Source organism: Eschrichtius robustus, chromosome 9 (assembly GCF_028021215.1).
Source record: "Eschrichtius robustus isolate mEscRob2 chromosome 9, mEscRob2.pri, whole genome shotgun sequence".
Lineage (NCBI taxonomy): Eukaryota > Metazoa > Chordata > Mammalia > Artiodactyla > Eschrichtiidae > Eschrichtius > Eschrichtius robustus.
This window is the reverse complement of record NC_090832.1, coordinates 15,562,592-15,585,951: the sequence shown is the minus strand read 5'-3', so window position 1 is coordinate 15,585,951 and position 23,360 is coordinate 15,562,592. Positions and strand designations below refer to the sequence as shown.

At 42.0% G+C, this 23,360-nt stretch overlaps 1 protein-coding gene across 3 annotated transcripts in view; it reads left to right on the top strand.

Moving 5' to 3' along the window:
- PLEKHG1 (pleckstrin homology and RhoGEF domain containing G1) overlaps window positions 1–21,600 on the top strand; it is a 169,654-nt gene extending 148,054 nt beyond the window's left edge. For 2 of the 3 annotated variants that reach the window (XM_068550883.1, XM_068550882.1), the window contains 6 exons: window positions 3,047–3,080; window positions 5,489–5,584; window positions 7,212–7,250; window positions 9,370–9,392; window positions 13,327–14,947; window positions 20,420–21,600. In XM_068550883.1, the coding sequence (XP_068406984.1) occupies window positions 3,047–3,080; window positions 5,489–5,584; window positions 7,212–7,250; window positions 9,370–9,392; window positions 13,327–14,947; window positions 20,420–21,348 (2,742 nt within the window). In that variant the 3' untranslated portion in view covers window positions 21,349–21,600. The remainder of the gene's footprint in view (window positions 1–3,046; window positions 3,081–5,488; window positions 5,585–7,211; window positions 7,251–9,369; window positions 9,393–13,326; window positions 14,948–20,419) is intronic. The other variant, XM_068550881.1, reaches the window with a different exon arrangement.
- The last annotated feature ends 1,760 nt before the right edge of the window (window positions 21,601–23,360 follow it).

Sequence of the window (23,360 nt, the reverse complement as noted above, 5' to 3'; positions counted from 1 at the left end):
CAACTTCAACACTAGTGTTGAGGCGCCATGGCGCATGTGGGTTCCCCAAGGCTGAGGACTGGCAGAGCGGTGAGGGTGAAGGTTAAGTGGGCAAGGGAAGACACAGCGCCAAGCAGCATCTGACCTGCAGTGACTGAACATGATTTCCAGGCTGAGTGGAGAGTGAAACCAACCGGGAAAATAGGCACAGGTTGAAGGATAAGTCAGAGAACTGGTTCAGCAAGAGTTAAGGTGGAGAGATGGAAAATACAGAGATCTGTCATTGAAGAGGGGACTTTTGGAGTCCTGCGGGAAGGGAGGGCACTTCTGGGTGATGATGAGGCCCTGGGGGTGGCTGTGATTGTGTGTTGCTGTTCTGGAGTGGAGGGAAGGGTGATCAGAAGTCAAGTGGCGAGGAACTAAGGTAAGGGTGGAGAATGGGTGTCCACGCGTGTGGGGAAATTGTCCGTGCCCAGGCAAGGAGGAACGAAGTGGAGCAGTAAATGGGATGAGGCTCATGAGAGTAGAACTGGGTGGAAAATAAGGAGATCTGAGATTTCTGAGAAAGCAAAGTCTACTTGCTCTTTGCATAGTTTTTGAAAAGTATTTGAAGCTTGTTCTCAGGGGCTATCAGCAGTGATTCGGTGCCCAGGAAATGAATGTGCATAGGTGTGTGCTTTGACTTAAGCATGAGTCTCATCTCATCAGGGTGTTCCGAGGTGTCAGGTAGCTCATGCAGAGAGGTGACTGCATTTGCTTCACAGTTAGTCACTTGTTTGCTGGCCTTGTGACTCGCAATGCCCTTCTGAGCAGTGGCAGTGTGTCTTTGATATGCCCCACCTGTCGTTTACCTGTCCCTGGGAAAATCAAAACTGCCAAAGGGCTTCTGAAAAGCAGTTATTGGCCATTACAAAATGAAACTAGCTGACAGACCTTCCTCTTTCTCCCACACTAGGGGTGTGTATTCCAAGCAGTTTTCCCTTTATGTTTGGTAATGGTTAATAGAGTCACAGTAGAATTGTACTTTTTTTTGTCCAAGTTCCTGACCCTTTTAGATGTAAATAGATGTAAACATTCTATTTTTTTTTAGCTACAGCTTCTTGAGCACACATCCACTGTGCTGAGTACTTTATATTCTTATTTCACCCTTAGCAAAACACCTTACGAGAAAGGGCTTATTCTCCCCATTCTAGAGAAATAAAAACAGAGGCTCAGAGGCGGAAAGTAAACTGCCCAAGTTTATGCAACTAGTATACGACTGAGCCCAGATTCAAACCCAGTTCTTCCCGGATCCAAAGTTGATCTTGACCACATTATTCCTAGGGAAAATGAAAACACACTTACTTAATATACTTTATCCACTATGAGCTTACGATAATTTTCTATTTTATTTAAGCAGGATTATTACTAAGTTGAAGTTTTCTCTCTTCTCAAGACTGTTTCTTAAGTTATTTTCTTAAAGCTTTCAAACTATATTTACTCCTGTCAAATAAAAGGATTACATAATGGGAACAAACATCAAAAAATGTACCACCGTTCTACTGTTAACACAGCTGTAGAGGTTAGGTTCCTTGTCACCTCCTTCCATTCCTTTAATTCAGTGATAGTCTCTGGCTGACCCCTAGTGGAAAAATGTGGCAATAGACTTTTTTTGAAATTAAATGTCAAGACAAGAAAAAAAGATACTGAGTTCTCGAAGTCAAGTTTATAGCTACCAAGAAACTTTCTGGAAATTAGCCATATGGTCCATCTATATACGTGGTATATAAACTAAATTTCATCCAGGTTAGTTGGGAATAAGGTTCAGGTAGAGACTGTTGCGTTTTATATATTCGCATGGTTCTGCCAATGCACTTCACGGAAATTGAGCTAACGTTTGTGTCTGAAATTAACTTCAACTACTAACCTCAAACTCTGAATGTATGATAAAAATATCAGCGTCATAAAAATCTAAGCATTTGTTTTCTCAAAATTAAGGTTGACTGCATCGTTTTGTGTTTTTTTGTTGTTTTTTTTGGTTGCCCCTTAGCCCAGACATTTTTACTGTGATATCATCACATACTGTGACAAAGTATTAGTAAAATTATTTTTAAAGTTATTTTTAGCATAATGTTTGTAGGTTCCATTACACTACCTTGAAAAATGAAAATGACATGAAAGAGGCGAGAAAGCCTACCTAATTTTTTTCTTCTTTGAATCCTCAGGCAAGATGATTCATGTTAAGGCCATTAACTTATCTTTTCACTGTTCCCTAAACATTGATAACATATGGTAATAATTACACAAAAAGAAGCCTCAAAGCAATAAAGTTCAGAAGCTGGGGGTTGAGGTGGGGAGAAGTTTGTATACAGAGAGAGCAAGAGTCAAGGTCATCAGGGCCTGTGGGAGTAAATGGTAACTAACTTGGGTTGAGTGCCTGTCATTTGGTCCTGGTAGCAACTTTGAAAGGTCGCTCCTATCTTACCATCTTAAGGTGGAAGAAGCACATGCAGGAATGTGAGAGCACCTGCCTAGTTAAGTGCTAGAGCCAGGATCACAAACCAAGTCCTCCAGGGTCCTTCTCCCACACCGAAGCTCTTTCTCCCCCTCTGGGAGATTTTAGGGCACACACAAGTGACGGTAGGTACAGGGGTGCTGGGAGAGTCAGCTGATGATAATCGCATAATATTTGGAAGGAGAGAGGAACTGTCCAGCAACTATTTTGCATTCAGCTCAAAAGACTTATAATGCCCCAGTGATATGGGGAGGGCTGGTGGTGTAGATCCTAGGCCCTGTCCCGTGAGCCTTTGGTTTCCATAGATCAGGGCTGGATTCAGTAGACCAGGGCTGGGTAGCAGGAAGCTAGATTTTATGATACGCTGCTCCACACAAGGACGCTCATCTGTTGGAATCCCTTGAACTATGTGTTAATGCCTAAAAGAAATGAGTTGTTTGGTTTTTTTTAAGCTTTTCCAAAACCACTCATTCAGGTGGGATAAGACCTGTATTAGGGTGTTAGGATTGGTAGTTTAAAGAAGAAACAAAAAAAAAGGTCATTGCAATTATAGCTACACCTTCTTTCTTTCAGGCCAAGCAAGCAATACTTGAAATGGATGCCATTCGTAAGTTTTGTTTTCTACACAATTTGAAATCTCATTGTCTCCTTGTATCTCTCAAGTTTCTGTCTTCAAGTTTATGGAGAATGTCAATTGTGAGAAAGTAGCAGCTCTCTATTCACTGTTTTAACAAACAGAGCCAGCAGACAGTATAACCCTCTTCCTAACCCAATGGCTTGTTTCTACACCGATTTCTCGGTTCATCTGTGAGCTCCCCGATGGCTTGCCACTGGTCTCTGCATCAACTCACAATGTAAGATATGCTTCCAGGGTCACCCTTGCCCCACCTCTGCCACCATCAAAAATGAAGGTCCCACAATGCATTTCCCACCTCACTCCATTAGCGGAAAATCTATGTTGATTATCTGCAATAATCACGCTAACTAGATAGGTATTGGTTTTCCTGATGCAGCTCACATTTTAAAATTACAACTGCCCCACATATGTTATTGTGTCTCTGGACTTCTCATAGCAGTCAGAGAATAAATATAAGTGAGGTCTTATAAAATAAGACCTGTTCGAAGCACTTATCACATCCTTGTTATCTCCCAGATTAAATAGAATTTAAAAAGAAGCAATAGCTTTAAAGACTTACAGCCAGGTCTGACAGAAACTTTTACTTAAAACTTTCTAAATAACTTACTTTTGAGGAATCTTTCCCCAAGAGCAAACACTGATTCACTTACCCCACCCTACCCCAGCCCACCGCCCCAGCCTGCTGGTTGTTAATTCTCCCGGGAGGGGGGGGAATAAAGAAACATTACTGAAGTAGAAAAATGAGCACGGCCACTGTCACTGAGATTCCCCACGGCACGTCCATCAGATCCCGAGAAATGATGCAAGGTGATCCCCACCAGAGAGCTGGGCTGGGGCTCCCTGCCCTGTGTTCTCTGAATCCACTTATTTTATTCAGTGGAAATCTCACTAAGATTCTTTTTACTGAGGTATAGTTGATTTACAGTATTATATAAGTTATACGTGTACAACAATTTTTAAAGATTATACTCTAGTTGTAGCTATTATGAAATATTAGCTATATTCCCTCCGCTGTACAATATACCCTTTATTTCTTCTATAAATATATATATATATATATATATATATATATATATATATATATGTGTGTGTGTATATAATATATATGGACACTCTGAAGAGAAGGCAAGGTCACGGATGGGCATGTGAGAATTAGGAGAAAAGATGGAGGAAGATGGGGATCCAGAGAGGTCAGCTGTTCAATGTGAGTAGCTACATTCAACATTGTTTATTTATTCCCAGGCTCTGAGCTAGCTCTTGGACACCATTAAGATTCTGTGAGCACGCAGAATGATGTGAAGCCTCTAATCGGTGCCATGTGCCTCTCTGCCAGGCCAGGCCTGGGCCGGGGCAGCTCAGCCTAGGAAAATAGCCTTACTTGCCCTACCCTGACTTTGGTCTCAGCTGGCTGTGAACAGAGTAGGCCAGTCCATTGGACCAAATGGCCTCTGACACTGGAGAAGTATATGTGGTCTTTAACAATCCTCAGAACTTTCTTGCACTTCAGATGCCCTTGAAGAGCCTTAACCCCAATTTGAAGAACGCCAGTCTACGGCTATGTCCTAAAATTGTTTACCCTCAGGCTTTAGGGTGCAGATGATCTTTGAATATGCTGCAGTACTTTAGGATTAGACCAGATTTTCTTAATCCAAAACCTGTGTACCCCTTAGATGAAATAAAATGAAAACCCCTTCTCTGGGAAGAGAACCTAAACCATTCATCACATGTTCAAAGGAGCCATGTCTAGAAAAATATGGAGAGTTGCTGCCCGGGAGGACAGCTTCCGCGGGGGCAGGAAGGGCTCGCCTCCCTCCACCGCCACGCCGGGCACAAATGCCTCACAAAATTGCTACCTGGAGGGAATTCTCCATTTGGTTTTACCTTGACAGGGCCTCTGTTGTGGCCCATCGCTGCAGTCTGTCGGGGGCCTTGGTAGCAAGTTCAGCTGCAGGGATTTTTATGTTCATGGAATTGACTGACCACTGTGGGTCTCAGAGTTGCAGGTGAGTCTGAGTGAGAGTAGGAAGTTATCACACCCTACACATTTGAACTAACTTTCTAGTAAGAGTAGAGCCACTGGGTATAGCACTCTCTGCCAGAGAGTGAAAAAAAGAGTACAGAGGAAGAGTGCCTGTGTGTGCCTGGTGGGTGTGGGTGGGGTTGGGGAAGGGGGTGTGGTCTAGCTTGCTAACACACTTCAGCAGTCAGTAAACAGAAAGTCTGGAGATGCATATTCAACACCAGTTATGGCAGGAGGGATTCCACCATGCCTGAGGAAAAAGAATAAATCCATAGGTATCCAAGACAAGTCCCGCCCATTTTCTGAGACGTCATGGGACACTCCATTCTTATAGATGCATGTGGTTCTTACTTTACAGATTACCCAGGCTTCTGTTACAGTCCCGAGGGAGAGACAAAAGCCTTTTGTGGCTCTAAAGATGGCTCTGCTCCATATCGGCTAAGAAGAAAATCTGGTAAATAGGATGCGGTAATCAAGATAATTATGGGGCGTTAGTCGTGAAAGTCCCTTTCAGTCTGACAAAAAGGTATATTCTTTCCGGTTTTTGAGCACACTGCCAGTCTGAATACCTTTGAGAATGCCTCCAGGCGGGGCTCTCAAGCTTTGGTTCTAAAACTCTTTCTACTTAACTCTCTACTTTCCAGTGAATATAAAAAAACATGTCAATCAACTAAGTTCACTTTGTATAGCATGTTATTACCATTGGCCTGCAGGTACTTAAATGCTATTTACTGTCGCTAGTGAAAAATTGTATCCTGTAAATGACACATCCCAAAGATTATTCAAACCTAAAATTTTAACACACATTTGTTAAACCAGACTTCATGTAGTATCCCCTTAGCCCTCAGATTTTTTTTTTCCATTTAAATCAGCATTATTGAGTATCTACCTAATGTCCTACACTGTACTAAGAACTGGGAATGTACGAATAATACACAGGATTCCTGCTTGCAAGGAGTTTGTAGTCTAGTGGGAGAGTCAAAAAAAGGTTGAATAAATACCAGTTCATACAATGGAGCTGTGGTAGAGGTTGAATGGAGGAAAGAGCGGGGAGACAAAGGAGAGAGGTGAACCCTCTAGGAAGGAGAGAGAAGGCCGTACAGAGCAGAGGACCAGTACCCCAGGTGGAATCTGGGGGCTGAGGAGCCTGATGGGGTGGGCATAGCACACGCAAAGGCCCTGAGACTTGAGCCAGTGTACCTTAGATCAGACAACTATTGCCAGTTGTTTGGCCTGGCTGCAAGGTGGGCCAGAGGTGGAGGTGGGCAAGGTCAATCGGAAAGAGATGTGGCTGGAAGTACAGATTGGGCCCTGATCATGGAAGGCCAAGTAGGCCACGCAGAGGGTCTGAACTTGATCCTGCAAGCTATGGAAGGATTTTAAGCAATGAAATGTTTGCCTTTTAAAATGAGAGTTCTGGCTCGATGTGGAAAATGAAGTAGGCAGGGAGAATTGGTAGGAGGCTGTTCCTCTAGTTTGGGCGAGAGATGGTAAAGGTTTGGAATAAGACAGTGGTGACTGGGGTGGAGCGTTCCTGGGATCCCACAAGACCATGATGGATGAAAACAGGAGAAACTTAAAATGATGTCCTGGTCGCTAACTAGGGAGGGTAATGTGAGTGACAACTAAGGTAAGAATCCAAATGAAAGAGCAGATGGGGGAGACTGGTGAGCTGAGATTGGGACATGTTGAGTTTGCTGGGTCTACGGGCATGTTGGGGACATGTCAGATGGACAGTTGGCATCTGAGACCTGGAGCTTGGGGTAGGGCTCTGGCAGAAGAATATAAAATTGAACATTATCCGCTTATACGTGGTAGTTAAAGCTCAGAACATTGCTTTACTAGTTGGTAGGGTTGGTTTTCTGTTAGGTGACTCCAGATTGCACAGCTTAATATTTATCCTACAGTTTTGATGGAGTGAATGTCTTGCTGCTAAGTATCTCTAAGCAATCAGGATTTAGATGAATTTGATAGAAAATTTCTAGAGCTCAATTCATTTGCCCATAAGCTAATAATTCACTTATAAAGAAAAAAACTTGATTTGGTTTTGCAAATGATGCTGGCCTTATTTTTTCACTCAGAACCTTCCTCAAGATCGCATAAAGTTTTGAAGACCAGCGGTAAGTCCTAAAATACCTTTCTTTTTTCATTCTTGTTGATATCCACTAAGTCAAACCATACACAAAAAAATAAACACCAGATGAATTACAGATTGGCAGATTTGATTAACCCCATTATAAAATGTAAAGCTGAATGACATAAAATGTTTGCAGCATAGATAATGGGCATAAAAAGATGACTATCTGTGAATGTTGATGTTAAGAAATCCCATATATCAAAAAGAAAGGACAGGGGCTTCCCTGGTGGCGCAGTGGTTAAGAATCCGCCTGCCAATGCAGGGGACACGGGTTCGAGCCCTGGTCCGGGAAGATCCCACATGCCACGGAGCAACTAAGCCTGTGCACCACAACTACTGAGCCTGAGCTCTAGAGCCCGCGAGCCACAGCTACTGAAGCCCGCATGCCTAGAGCCTGTGCTCCGCAACAAGAGAAGCCGTCGCAATGAGAAGCCCTCGCACCGCAACGAAGAGTAGCCCCTGCTCTCTGCAACTAGAGAAAGCCCGTGTGCAGCAAAAAAAGACCCAACGCAGCCAAATAATTAATTAATTAATTAATTAAATCTATTTTAAAAAAGAAAGGACAAAGGACTCTTTTTTTTCTTTTTAAATAAATTTATTTTATTATATTTTATTTTATTTATTTATTGTTTCTGGCTGTGTTGGGCCTTTGTTGCTATGCGTGGGCTTTCTCTAGTTGCGGCGAGCGGGGGCTACTCTTTGTTGCGGTGCGCGTGCTTCTCATTGCAGTGGCTTCTCTTGTTGCGGAGCCTGGGCTCTAGGCACGCGGGCTTCAGTGGTTGTGGCATGTGGGCTCAGTAGATGTGGACTCTTTTTTGAAAGGCAGAGAATATAATCAGGCAGTTTCACAGAAGAAACACAAACTGCCAATCAAATTTACAAATGGTGTCCTATATTAGTGATCAGAAAAATCATACATTTAAATGAGATAAATGGAGGGGAGAAAGCTGTGGGCTTGGCCAAAAGAAAAGAAAAACAGGCACTCTGAAACTGTTGGTGTATAAATTTCTGCAACCTTTTTGGAGCAAAATTTGTTAATGCCCATTTAAATTTAAAATGTGTATTTGCTCTTGAACCAACAATTTCAAATTTTTCACCTATAGAAATTTCACAATGTACACTTCCTGTATCGAAATGCTCACCCAAGTGAGCACAGATCTATGAGTATCTGTGTTCTTTGCAGAGTTTATAACAAGACACCACATAAAATGCCCATCTAGTGGGAAATAGTTTTAAAAGTTGTAGTAAATTCTGGAATACTACATGGAATATTCTGCAGCTATCAAAAAGAGTCAAGTACATATCTGTCTACTGATAAGAGTGTCTACATATATTTAGCAGGAAATTCAATTTTGCATATTGCACCTTTAAGAACAAAAAAACTGTGCATTGTTGTGGGATTGGGGCAGTGGGCATGGGACCTGGGAAGATGAACGTCAAACTTTTAAGTGTGGCTGCCTCTAATGGGTGGAATTTGTGGAGAGGGTTTGATCACTTTTTACTTTCAGTGCTTCTGTAATTAAACAGCGTTGAAAGATGAGACACACATGATCAGAGTATCGTAAGGGCATCTATGAGGATGTGGCTAGTGAATCTCTCCCCACAATTCCTCTTGCACCCTCCTTAGCACAGTGCCAAGGTGACCCTGTTGATAAGTGCTGTATCTTCAATTAAAGCCAATAGAATATTTAAAAATTAACAGAAGCATAATCTTATGTTTAAGTGAGTTTCATGGCTTAGGGCATGTGGATTTTTTTTTTCAGGTAATATATATTTGGGTGGGGGGAAGCTTTTGAAACGTATTAATATGAACTGGTCCATTGCTCTCAGGGATTTAAGGAAGATACTTATCACTCAGATACATGTATTGTTGTTGTACATGTAATACAAGATCTATACTTGGATAACTGAGAGGCATTTTCTAAAAATTAGGTCTAAAGAGCCCAGAGACGCTTGGGCTTCAATTATTAACAATAAGTTTAAAAGCCCTATAAAATATGAGTGCTAAAAAAAAAAAAAAAAATATATGAGTGCTTACCTATGTATGAGAGAGATATTTTTAATCCTCAAACTTAAAAAATAAAAAAACTTTTATTTTTCAGAAACAGCACAAGACATCCAAAAGGTAAGTACTATTGACATTTCTTATTTTGAAATGTTTACTTTAGGTGCCCTTTATACCTACCCTTTCCTTATATATCTCATCTCCAGCTAATCTTCCAAGTGTAAACAATTATTTTACATGTTGAAATAGATTTAAGTTAGGGCTCGTCCTTATCAACTCTTCACCCACCTCACCACCCCAGCTTCATCTCTCAGAGCCAAGGCAATGATTCTTTCATCCTTCTGCCCCACCTCTCTATTCAGAAGCTATTATCTTAAGATGTAACACCCAGGCTTCCCTGGTGGCGCAGTGGTTAAGAATCCGCCTGCCAATGCAGGGAACACGGGTTCAAGCCCTGGTCCGGGAAGATCCCGCATGCCACGGAGCAACTAAGCCCATGTGCCACAACTACTGAGCCTGTGCTCTAGAGCCCGCGAGCCACAACTACTGAAGCCTGCGCGCCTAGAGCCCGTGCTCCGCGACAAGAAAAGCCATCGCAATGAGAAGCCCATGCACCACAACAAAGAGTAGCCCCTGCTCACTGAAACTAGAGAAAGCCTGTGCACAGCGACGAAGACCCAACACAGCCAAAAATAAAATAATAAAATAATAATAATAAAATAAAATTAATTAATTTAAAAAATAAAAGATGTCACACCCACACAGGGCTAGTGTGGTGCACCCCACATTGCCCTGTGCCTCTGTGCATGTATGACTGAGGCTCTTGCATCCTGAGTATTTGCTCCCTTTTCAAAGCATCAGACTTCAATCACAAAGATCCCCATCTAAGAATATGGTCCTGCTGCTGGTATAAGAGGTGTGATCATATGTGGTATAATGAAACTTCACTATATAAAGCTTTGATTTTTCTCCCTCCAATAAAAGGTTAGGAGAGGCAGAATAAAAATGGTATGTTGTATTAGAAGATGTATATTCAAATTTATTACCTATGAACAACGCATATTGTATCCTGACCTGGGTAAACCACATCCAGTATGCCTACTGATCCACTGGCTTACCTAACAATGCTTAGGGGACTGAGTGCAGCTTCTTGCTTCATGCTCTGTCTGTATCTGTAGCAACGTGGCTGTGAAAATCTCCCCGGCGATTCTAGGTGCTCCCCTCCTTGGCACAGGGCCAAAGTGACCCTGTTAATAAATAACGTATCTTTCAGTTTAGACGCCTAAATGTCTAAAAATCAACATGGTCTTATCTCAAAGCTATTTGCTTAAAATTACGGCATGTGGATTTTTTTCTGGTAGTACATATTTCTGTTTGGAAGCTTTTGAAATTTATTAGCATGAATTGGTTCATTGTCGTGAAATATGGCATGAGATTTTGATTTTTAAAATGTACTTTGTTTTCATAAACAAACACTGGGACGGTGCCCTTGTAAGGCAGGCAAACTATGATCACGGAGCAAGCCTGGCTTAGTACTAGCTAGGGGAATCTCTCTATTAGTCCTAGAGATACAATCTCAAGAGCTTCTCGGAAACTTTCTACGATAGTGATCAAGTCTCCATATGGGGACTAACTAAACCTTATAAAATCTGAAGACAAGAAAGAAATAAAACACCAATGTACTTTTTTCTTAGTGGTAAAATTCCATCTCCTAACAAAAATGAATGTATACTAAATGCAGGGAGAGATTAAAGAGATAAAGAGATTAACATTTCTCCTAGAATATACCTTCTAAAGCTGTGTTTGTGTGTGTGTGTGTGTGTGTGTATGTGTAGAGCGAGAGATGGAGGGAAGGAGAGAGGGAGAGAGATTTAGCTCATATATAGACTGAGGATTAAGACATGGGTTCAAATCCATTTCTGCCGTTTATAAACTGTATGACTGTAAGCAAGTTGTTAAACCTTACCAAGACTTAGTTTCCTAATTTATGGAATTGTTATAAAGATTAAATGTGATATGTTTTTTAATGTGCTTAGTACAGTATTTAGCACAAAACAAGTGCCCCATAAATTAGCTCTTATTAATGTTATTATTAAGTAACCATAATGCTGAGAATGTGGAAAAATGTTCATCACGAGGGATCTACACTACATACTTCTGTGCTGTGTCCAATCCATATACTGATTATTTCTAAATCTAAGAGCTTCCTCAGTTCTCTTGACGATTTATTTGATATAAAATTTCAGCTTCCAAAGTACTGCTAACTTCACTTCAAGTGTAGTTACCTTTTGGGAATTCCCTGGCAGTCCAGTGGTTAGGACTCTGCACTTCCACCGCCGGGGGCACGGGTTTGATCCCTGGTTGGGGAAATAAGATCCCACAAGCCACGCAGCGTGGCCAAACAAACAAACAAAAAAAGTGTAGTTACCTTAAAAATATACTTTGATATTAACAGTTCAGGTTTTCTAATTTTCTAAAATGTCTGGGAATTTTTCTGGAATGAAAGATTTTAAGAAGGTATTACTACTGGCTGTTCACAAAATTGTTTTGTTACACTTCCACAGTGTTTGATCATGATTTAACTAGCTAATACTAACTTGTTTTATGTTATAAAATGTAGTTACTGGGTACCTATATTTTATAAACATTTTACCAATGCAGTCTGAGTAAGAGGAAAAGGGAGAGATATTAAAGGGTAAAGAAAAAAAACAGAAGAGCCAAAATATAATATGATATATGTATTTGTATGTGTGCACATATATCTATATGTGTGTATTCATTTATTCCTAGTCTTCAAATAGTCCACACTTTTACTATTTGAAAAAAGTGAACAAAAGATTAAATGACTAATTAGACGTTTTCAGCTTTAAATTTTTAATAGAAAAACAACATTCATTCAGGATAAAATTTTATCTTTGCCCTCCCTGATAGACAGACAGGTAAGCAGACAGACAGACATATTAATAGGTGGATATTCCGAAGTAATATGTATCCCAATTTCATTGATCAGTGATGAAAAATTCTTGGTAATTTGACATTTCCAATAGGTTACTATAGTGTTTTGACCAGAAAATATACCCCTGGTACTAATTAGTTTGAACCTGTCTTAACCCTTTCAAATCTTTGAAGCTAATCCCAATACCCACAGAGGGCATCAGAGGGCAATCCACTCCGTGTCTGCACAATTGAGCTCCATCAGGAAAGGTTCCAAGTTGTAACAGACCCATTGTTTTCTCTGATTAAAAATCGTTAATGTCACTCATATTTTACTTCCTAATAGGCATCTAAATATTGCTTAATTAAACATATTTTGAAAGAAAGTAAAAATTTCATTAGCTCAGGAGTGGATTAAATTAAATTCCTGCAACAAAGGCTCTTTTGCCTAGAATCTATAAACCAAGGCAGTGCTGGTCAGGTTCATGCAGGTCTGCAGATTTAAAGGAAAACCCTTGGGGGTGCAGTCAGATCACCGACAGGGGTGTTTCTCGTACACCGGAAACCACAGTAAGACCGCTAAGAATCAAACCCCAAATAGAAATCAGATACCATGGCCCTTGACACCTATATATGTTCATTTATATAATGTTATTTACCAAGAACACATCGGAATTATTTGAAATATCTAAGAGTTTTCTGTGTTTAGCCAATTCCCTGCAGTGGGGTAAGGTATTTGGAGTCAAACCTGGGTTTGCATGCTAGCCTTTCCACTGCTGGGGGAGAACATGTTACTGAATCCTAAGAGCCTAGATTTCCTTACTGTGAAACTGGTACAATCATATCTAATTCAAAGAGTGATTGTGAACATTAAGTTTGGAGACTGTCTTCAAATGGCCTAGCCTATTTCTAAGCAAATATCAGTTCCTGTCCTTTCTGCTCCTTTTGCAAAAAATCTGACGTGCTTTTCAACTCAGTTAAAATCAACAATGTTTACTGATCATTTTCTTTAAGAATATCACAGTCTAGTGGGAGAGGCAATGTGTAAGTACAGGAGAACATCCTAAGTTATGTGTCCTGTGGTGCTACAATTCAATCGATATGTTTCTATCCTCCTCAGGTTTCCAGAGAGGAAGGGTCTCCCCAGCTGACTTCAGCAGGGCCGTCTCCCGCCCAGAGGAACAGTCAGCCGAGCAGTTCTGCCATCATCAGCGTGCTTCGTGGGGGCGGGGCTGTCAGAAACATCTGGACAGACCACCAGATCCGGCAAGCCTTGTTTCCCAGTCGACGGTCTCCGCAGGAGAACGAGGAGGACGAAGATGATTATCAGATGTTCCTGCCATCCTTCTCATCTTCAGATCTGAACTCTGCCCGACTGTGTGAAGATAGCACTTCCAGTCGACCTTGCAGTTGGCACGTGGGACAGGTCGAGTCCTCGGAGACCCCCAGCTCTGGCCACAGGGTTGTGCGGCGGGCCAGCAGTGCTGGCGAGAGCAACACGTGTCCCCCTGACATAAGAACTAGGGACGGTGACAGCTCTCAGTACAGCTCCCGAAGGGAACTGCAGGATGACCCTAAAACAGAGGGGCGGGGCGGGCTGACTCCCTTCGGGTCCTCTATAGAGTTGACCATTGATGACATAGACCATGTCTATGATAACATAAGTTATGAGGACTTGAAACTGATGGTGGCTAAACGGGAAGAAGCTGAAGCCCCTCCCCCCAAATCAGCCAGGGACTCTGCTCGCCCCAAGAGCACCCCGGAGCTGGCCTTCTCAAAGAGGCCAGCGGGCCCGGAGAAGAGCCCTCTGCAGCCCCGGAGAGATGGTGCGCCCCCCGGCCGGGAGGCGTGGAACCAAAGCTCACGCGAACTCCAGGTGGTGGAGGAGAACGTCTACGACACCATCGGGCTCCCAGATGTGCCCTCCCAGGACTTCAAGTGCAGCAGCCTGAAGCGGCCCAAGAGGAGCACCTTCCTGGGCCTGGAGGCCGACCTGGGGTGCCGTGACAGTCTGAGGGCCTCTGTTTCCCAGGACAGCCTCCAGGTCAGCGAGGACGAGGCGCCCTACCCCCCGGGACCCTCCGACAACGATTATCTGAGTTTGTTCTATAACTCCTTCGGCTGCAACTTGTCCATCGCTGATCGGTCCATCTCTGATAAACTGTCTGAAGAAGTAGACGAAATCTGGAATGACCTGGAAAATTACATCAAGAAAAACGAAGTCAAAGCCAGAGACCGGCTCCTGGCGGCGTTTCCCGTCAGCAAAGACGACGTGCAGGAGCGGCCGCTGGGGGGCAGCGCCCCGGAGCTGGGCGCGCGCTCCCCACATCCCCTGCCCGCGGGCCGGGCTCGCTTCGTGCCGCCCAGAGACGGGCCGGGGCCGGCCTCCTGCACGCTTGACCTCACCCCGGCCTCCAAAGACGGCTCCTGCCAGAGTCTCCACCGGCTGTCGCTGGTCAGTGACCTGCCGCCCGTGGAGAGTCCCTACGACGTGGCTGCCAGCAGCCTGTCCCCTGCAGACCTGGAGAACCCTGACCCCGGCGCGGACAACGCAGACAAGACCAGGAGCAGGGTTCTCCGGATGGCCAGGCAGTACAGTCAGAAGATCAAGAAGGCAAATCAGCTGTTAAAGGTGAAAAGCCCGGAGCTGGAGCAGCCGCCTGGCAGCCAGCTGCAGAAGCAGGTTCCCAGGGACCTGGCGGCCATCCTAGAAGAAAAGAAGCAGGGCGGGCCCGCCATCGGTATGTCTCCCGCGCTGCCCTTCTCCTTCCGAGGACTGGGAGAGAGCTGTGTTCTGGTTCTCAGTATCCTTAGCACCGTGAGGGTGCTGTCACCCAGATGTTCATTCTCACAGAGAGACCCCAGACTCACTGACGCACAGATGAGGCCGGCCCTGCACCCACGACATCTCACCAGTGGGAGGCGATTGGGTCTGGAGGGTTTCCTGGTGTCTGTGACATCATTGCTCCAGATATGATGTTTGAAGCAGTTTTCTCTAATATAATCTAAAGCTGAAAAATAGCCATCAGTTTCCGTTTCGGTGTGTTAGGAGGGGTAGCTGGGTAGCAGGGTAAGAGTTTAAGGTTTGGACGAATACGGAATAGGATTGCTCTTTGCTCCGGAATCCTAACAAAAATGCCTACTCATCCTAACAAAGACAAAAAGGAGGCCTTTTTGCATGGTTTTTTTTAGCTGTTCACTCTGTAACTCGGCTGTTTTCTCACGTGTTACGTTTTCTGGTTGCTTTTTTTTGAATAGCTGCTGTAATGCATTTAATACTGTCTCATTTGGTATTCTCATGTATGCTTCCAAGAAGTTTAATTCTTTGAGTCAAGCCTCCTTTTTTGGGCAGAACCAAACCAGGATCACATGCGTGATATTGGTACCATTAGGGTTTAGGAATGAGACGATCACAGTTTGATTTTTTTCTCTATTGTAAAGAAGTACGTATCCCCTGGATAAATTACACAGGGTTCTCAGTGGAAGGGCATGATGTGAATTAAGCACTGGATTGTCATGGAAAGAAAGATACCTGAGGGTGCTGACTCTCACCTGAGGAGTTTTTCGCCTCCAGACCCAGAGAGATTTCTGGGATTAGGCCCAGGAACTGAATTTTTTTTTAAAGTGTGGACTTTTGATCCTGTTTTAAGAATCCCTGCCCTAGATCTTCTGACAAAGGACTGTCTCTGTATCAAATGAGAAGAGACAGTTCTCCAATTAAAAATAAAAACCAGATGGCTCGATATCAGGGCATGTTTCATTGGTTAGCTTGGTGGTGACATGGCTCATCCGGCCAACTTGATGCCACCTACCTCCTTTCTTTGGGACTGCTTTCTTAGGTGGAAACCAGAGAATCAGAAGGGGGTATCCAAGTCCTAAATGGATTCACAAGTTGCATGACAAGAATCTGTAGGAAAAAAATTTTTTTAAGTTTGGGAGTGTTTAAGAATTACCTAAGTTTACTCTTTTTCCAGAGCTAATCACCCAGTAATATTTCTTAACACGTAGGGAAGTTAAGCCCTGGAAATGTTACCTGAAGGATTTTGCAGACTCTCTGTGGCTTGCTCTTCTTTTTAAGTTAAAGATTAAATGTGATTTTTAGATGAATGTGAGAGACTAGATCGCATATATTTTTCTCCTTGCAATAATATGCTTGAATTAGTCCCTTTTCCAACGCTAGTGTTGCTAAGCTGGCTTGTTGTTACACATAGAAAAAGTGACCGAGTTCCAGCTGCAGGCGGACTGTTTTAGAGTACAGATGGCACTAGAACCAGTAGTGTGTTGGCAATGCAACCACTGACTGAATCCGGGCTAGGGTGCCTCAGAATGAGAGAAAATATAATACTAAGGTTTCCGATGATGATGGATTGATTAAGCCAGCAGACTGTTGTTTAAAAAGTGGTAATTGCCTGAGGCCGGTTGTTTGGAATGTGGACCATCCATTAACATGCGAAGCTCTAACCCTCATAGAAGCAAGGTCTTCAATACTGAATCATTAGGGCTTACAACGACCTTGAATAGTCTTTTTACCCACCTTTTAAGTATTAATAGATTTCCCTTTGGGGTTTTCTTTTGCTTTTTTCCCCTGCTTTTTGTTTGTTCTTTCTGTTTTGCCTACTCGTGTCTTCTTGGGCTCCTGTAGGATCATAGCTCTGTGTCTGGGCCCTTTCTTGACATGGTGGGCTACTATCGACATTCTCTCCAAGAGAAGATCTCTCCAGAGTCATCTTCTGAGCCGGCAAGTGTCTCCCCCTGCTGGCTGGCAGAAGCGTGTCCCTAGGGCCTGCCATCTCTCAGACCTGAAGAATCTTCCATCTGGGTGGATCGAGACCACTTCCTGTGCCCACCAGGCTTTCAATCAGTTGACGTGATGACTCCTTTTCTCTCTCTTGTTTATCTGGGCACAGGACGTCGTAATCGAATGGACCGATTCTCCAGACTTCTCCGTATGGGCCTTGCCACTTTGCCAGGAGCTTGCTCTCGGTGTTGTGCGGAAGGAGGAACGCCCTATTCACCTGCTGAAACTCTCCAGCACCTTTATTGAACTCTCTAGCCGGGGTCTACAGGCCCTGGGCCAGACTTCCGCCTGTAAATCACCCAACCAGGTCTAGTCCCTCCCACCTTTTGGAGCCTGTTGTGGCATGCCGGCCACCTTGTTCCATCATGTCTCCCTCCTGACAGTCTTTGAGGCCAAGGAAGCCTTTGGGGTTCCCCCCCCTTTTTTGTTTTTTTGGTGATGTTCTATGTGGGAGAAAACTCCATACAGGCTTGAGGAATTTTCCTCCTTGTGTAAAGTAGGGAAGGCAGAATAACATTTTATGCTTTGCTCTACATCCCAAGCAACATCAGAAATGTTGATTTTAATCTCTGTCTTGAAAACAGTATATTTCATACTTCTCTCAACAAGGATCACTTCAAATTTTTACCTGGAATGATAAGAATTCTACCTTCTAAACTTACAAAAGAGGAATAAACCAGAGATAGCCCTGACGTTGTCACATAATGATAATGTGCATGTCCTATAAGGACTATTAATGCCAGAACTAAGAATGAGGGGGAATTTTGATCCAACTGACTAATACTAAGCTTTTTAGGCTAGAAGTGTCATCTTGGGCTGGCTATTTCCTGTACATCTGACTAAGGGTATCGGTTTAATAACAGCCATTGCTCTGGAAGCTTGTCTCATGTTCATGTTGTCATCAAGCAAGTTATAGACTCTCTTAGAAGGTCAACCTGAGACCAAAAAAACAAAAACTTAGATCGGCACAGTATACTGTCTACTTGTGTGGTACTTTCTATTCCAAATTTATAAATGGTCAACTTTTTATTATCCAAAGATAAACTGTGCCCATTATGAGTTGTCTATAATATATAATATATGTTTACATAGCATTTTACTAAAGGCTGTCTTCCTGCTTCCCCATTTCCTGCTATGCCCAAATTGTAGGCTGCCTTTCCATTCTCAGTGGTATAGTCTTAGAGCACATTTATTCTTAACACTATGTTTAGAATAAATGGAGGCAGTCCAAAAATTATCTGGGTAATTAAGTATATCTTGAGACCAATTTCTGCCTAGAACTATGCTTGGTTTTTTGTGGGGATTGTTCTCCAAGATTAAAAGCTCATGGACTAGATGGAATAATAAACCAGCTTAGATACAATAACTAGCAACGCAAGATTGTGTGCATGCATGCGTACACAACCAATAGCTAAGTATTATGGTGCATATAAGACTTCAGAGAAATCAGTTAGAAAAGGATTCATAGAAGTTATAAAGCTTATAGAGGGTCTTGAGAGGTAAATAGGATTTGATTAAGCAAAGGAAGAAGAAGAGAGTGTGATAAAGAAGAAAAAGGCATGAGAAATACTATGGATATTTTGGATAATACATGGTTTCAGATGATCTGGGCCACCATGTTCTAAAGTCAAGAGCTATTTGTTCTTACAAGACTTTATAGTTAAATTTTGATGCTGCAATAGTTTAACTGAATTTTTTTAATTAGCTCTCACTGCTTTCTCTCAAATTGTCATTTTCTTGGAACTTTGTGGAAGTTCAAAGCCTTCCTGATTCAGCTGTGGGATCAGGCTCAGAGCCACAGTGTAGGTGAGAATGGCTTGGGAAGAACCGTCTTGACTTTGAGGTGGGACTGCTAACCAAAGACAAGCCTAAAGGTCCAGCTAACATTGGTTGGGTTTCATAGTTAACGAAACGTCATATATTTCAGGATGGCTAACAAGGGCACCTTGGTGTCCATGTAGACTTTCAGTCTCTTAAGGGGTTACCAAATCTTAATTGGTATTGAGAGTCTTTACTATGCCCTTTAAGGAGTAATAGCTCAAGTTTTTGTTACTACAAATTCTAAACTAATAATCTCTGTCCTTCCAAGGAATTTGGACTTGAAAGTCTGAAGGATCTGAATGAATGTAGGATCTATAATGAGAAGATAAACACTGTTTATTCTGATTCCGGGGACTAAGGGGCAAGTAATCTGAGGGGGTTGCAGTTAAAGGGCACACAGAACAACAGCACATTGTTTTCTGTCCTCATAGAAGGCAAACTTGAAAGAAACAGCAGAAACTCAACTAAATATTTAAATTCAAGGAATAATTTACTAACAACAGGTTACTAAAAATATAAATAGCTTAAAGAGGAAAAAATTATAATGTCACTTGCTGGTCATCATATATAGAATAGATGCCCTCTATAGAGACTGCGTAGATGTGGTCTGAGTGATTTATAGGATTCGTGGAATTCTTTGATTCTAGGGTGGTCATGTGGGTACCTGGATTGGGAGGTGTGGGGACACGGCTCTTGAAATTGACATCTCTGGGCTCTCTCTTTTTAATCATTCCTGGCCCAAGAGAATTCTCTGTATCTATATCATGGTTCTGTTAATGTCTTTAGAGATGTCTGTACTCAGAAGTGAAGTAGAGAGGATAGTGGCCTCATAGCTTAATTTGAAGTGGCAATAGCTTTCGTGGAAATAATGGTAAAACCCTGTTCTGCAAACAGTACTAGAGAGCATTAGATTATCAATTGTATGCCCAGGATGGTTCATTCTTAATGTCCTGGAAGCATAGACTTCAGTGCCTGGCTTCTCAGTGATAGGAAAGGATGTATGGATCAGTCAGTTACATGTGGTTTTGAAGGGAGGCCCTCCCGTCGACATCCCGAGACAGTGGCAGTGGAGGGCTGCCTGGAAACAAGAAGTGCAGGAACAGTCGCCGGGAGCAGACTCTGCTGGGAGTAGTTGTCTGAGAGCAATCAAGACTGGTGAGGCAGGGGTAGCCATTGCAGGGTGGATTGTGGTCATGCTTCTTTTAATGACTACTTGAGTTATTTTTCATTGACCAGGGTTTAAGTGCTGACTTTCTTATTTTTATGTTGCCTGTTTTTAGCACTGACACACTATTCCATGCTTGTAAAGAACACTAGAAATTGTCATTACAAACAGGGAACGTTTGCAGACCTGCTGTTGAAATAAAATAATCCAGAATTAGATCAAATGAAGTTTTAGGTGGCTTTTTTATTAAACGGGATGATTTTATTAGTTTGTGTTGCTTAGTATTTGATGATTTCTTATCCTCAAACTTAAAAGTCCTGTCTACTGTTTAAATTTTTTTAATATGTTGTTAGAACGTTCTTATTTTTTAAATCTTTGCATGTAGAAATGATCCTGTATATATTTATCATTTTAATATTTGCCTTCCAGGTGCCAGGATCGCTGAGTATTCCCAACTGTATGACCAGATCGTATTCAGAGAGACCCCCTTTAAGACTCAGAAGGATGGCTGGGCCAGCCCTCAAGACTCCTCCAACCTCAGCTCTGCATCACCTTCCCACACCCAACACGGTAGCGAGGATTGGCTTTTGCATTCAACCTATAGTAATGGAGAGTTAGCAGATTTCTGTCCCCGGCCAGAGCAAGACTTGAAGTCAAAATATCCCACTTTAGAGATCAATACAAAAAGTACCCCAAGACAACTGTCCGCAGCTTGCTCTGTGCCTTCTCTCCAAACCTCTGAGCCTCTGCTGGGCTCCATGCAGAGACACAGCGTGGTGGTCAGCCAGCCCAACAAAGAGAACTCCTGTCAGGGCCATCTTTACAACTCTCTGGGACGGAAAGGAATCAGTGCTAAATCTCAGCCTTATAACAGGTCTCAGTCATCTTCCTCCATCCTGATAAACAAGTCCGCGGACTCCATCAACTACCCTAGTGAAATGGGAAAGAAACAGCCGCTGTCTTTACACAGAAGTTCAAGGTGGGAGAGTCACCAGGATTTGGTGCCAGGTATTGCTGACTCAGGTCAACAGGGCACTGAAAAACACTCAGATCTCACACTCCAGGACTCGCAGAAAGTTCTGGTAGTAAATAGAAATTTACCTTTAAGTGCCCAAATAGCTACCCAGAACTATTTTTCCAATTTCAAAGAGACTGAAGGAGATGAAGATGACTATGTGGAGATCAAGTCAGAAGAAGATGAGCCAATAAGCAACAAACTTGGACCATATCTGACATCATACAATGATTCTGACAAACTGAATGACTACCTCTGGAAGGGGCCATCTCCCAATCAGCAAAATATTGTCCAATCTCTAAGGGAAAAATTCCAGTGTCTTAGTTCAAGCAGCTTTGCCTAAGGTTCTTAAGAGTAGCTGCCTGAATTAACTTCTTACTGTGCTCATGAATTAGAGATACTGAGAGATGTTTTGTATGTACCAGATTAGAACAGTTTTGTAATAACCAGAGATGTAAAGTATACTTTCTTTAACAGCACAACTTTTTGAAACAGCTGGCGATCCAGCCAGGATTGTACTGTAGCAAATGTTAGCAGCTAACACTGTGTTTTCTGATGCTGATGGTCTTCATGTTTCATGTAAGTCAATCTTACTTGAAAATTTTAGGCTTTTTTTTTTTTTTTTTTTTAAAAACATGATGGCCATGGTATTTTTTCCCATATCCTGACAATTAGTGCCCAGACTTTAAGAAATGCAATAATCATTTCCTATTATCCAGAAGCCACAGGTATACTAGGACTCAAAGGCAGCAAGGAGGACTTTTCACATTTTTTAAAAAGAAAGGAAACTAAAGCTGTTTAAAGGATTATGCTTACCTCTGACATTTTTGTTAAATTTGTGACAAGACCCTAGAATAACTTAAATGAGGGATCTCTAATTGGAGTATTGTCTAGGTGCCCATTTTAGGGTTTCTATGCTGGCATTCCTGCATCTAGTTCATTATAAGGCAGAAAATATGTAACTATTGGAAATTAGAATGTATCATGACCAATTTTCTGTAAGCAAAAATCCTTCCCTGTCTTCCTGAACAAGGCCTGGAGAATGTGCTGCTCGTCACTTATTTTACATTTCATGGGGTTAAATGAATGATTCCCTTAATGGTTTAAAACCAAGTGCAAAAAAATGCAAATTGACTTATTAGAAAAGATGGGTTGACGTCTGGGTACAATTTGATTATCTCATTATATGACAGTTGGGGATGGGGAGAGGATAGAAAGAACCCTTCACTATTTTTTGTGCCTGTTTCTAATCAACACAAAGTAAACCATAAACTAAAATAAAACAAAGCGCTTTAAAGCTACTCTTCCCAGAGCAGTTTTTCAGATGTCCTTTCATGAATTTTATACTCAGCCAAATGACCTGGTCCCAGCCTTGAGAATTTTATTGACTGCAGTGAAATTTATTTTCTAATCCAGTCATAATATGGGGGTCTTTTTTCACTGTTTGGGGTCATATAGAAGAGCAGAATCTTTGGTTACTAAATTCTGACTAATCACATCTTTTAAGTTGTAATTATGGTCTTTAAATAGTGGTTCATTGTGATATTATGTACTAATACAACTCTTTATGGAAGGAAACAGAAACAAACGCAAGACCTTGTGAGTAAAACACAAAATTAAAGAAGCTAAAGAGAAAAATGAAGGCAGATTTATAAAAATATTTTATTGAAGACTCCAACCAATGTAACAAGTATGTTTTCTCGAACAGTGGCTTTCGCATTCTCACTTTAAGCCATTTTACATTCTGTGGCCTCTTCCCCACCCTGTCAGTTTTCATCTTAAAAGATACGATAATCTGTGTAGGGAAAGGGGATCTGGGCTTTTCATTTAAAGATAAGCAATGATATTGATTTGAATCAGTGACATCTACCATAATTCTTTTTCTCTCTTTAAGTGCTATGCCTCTTTTTCTTAAAAACAAAAATGTGACCATCCTTATTTTATACACAGGTACCTAAAGCATTCGTTTTCCTTTTTAAGTAACCAAAAATACCCTAAGTTTCTTCTTTCTCCATACCGTACTTTCTTCTTGTAGCTTAGAAAACAAAGTCCATATGGACGAGCATCGTTCTGGAACCATTCCTTCTTTCATTGCCCTTCTTTAAACATGATATGAGTTTTCAAGAATAAGCAGTATCAGAAAAGAGAAGCACTGTATCTGAGTACAGATTCTCAGACTTGCTAGAGGTATTTGTAAGGGCGCTTACAAAACAAAGTTACCTGACTTTTCTTGTCCCGGGAATGCAGTTTCCCACTTCTCTGCTTTTTGGTTTGTAAGACCCAAATTCTGTATTATCCATATTACTGTGGTGTGTTACTCTCAGAAATTATTAATTCTCCACACCAATGTCCTGT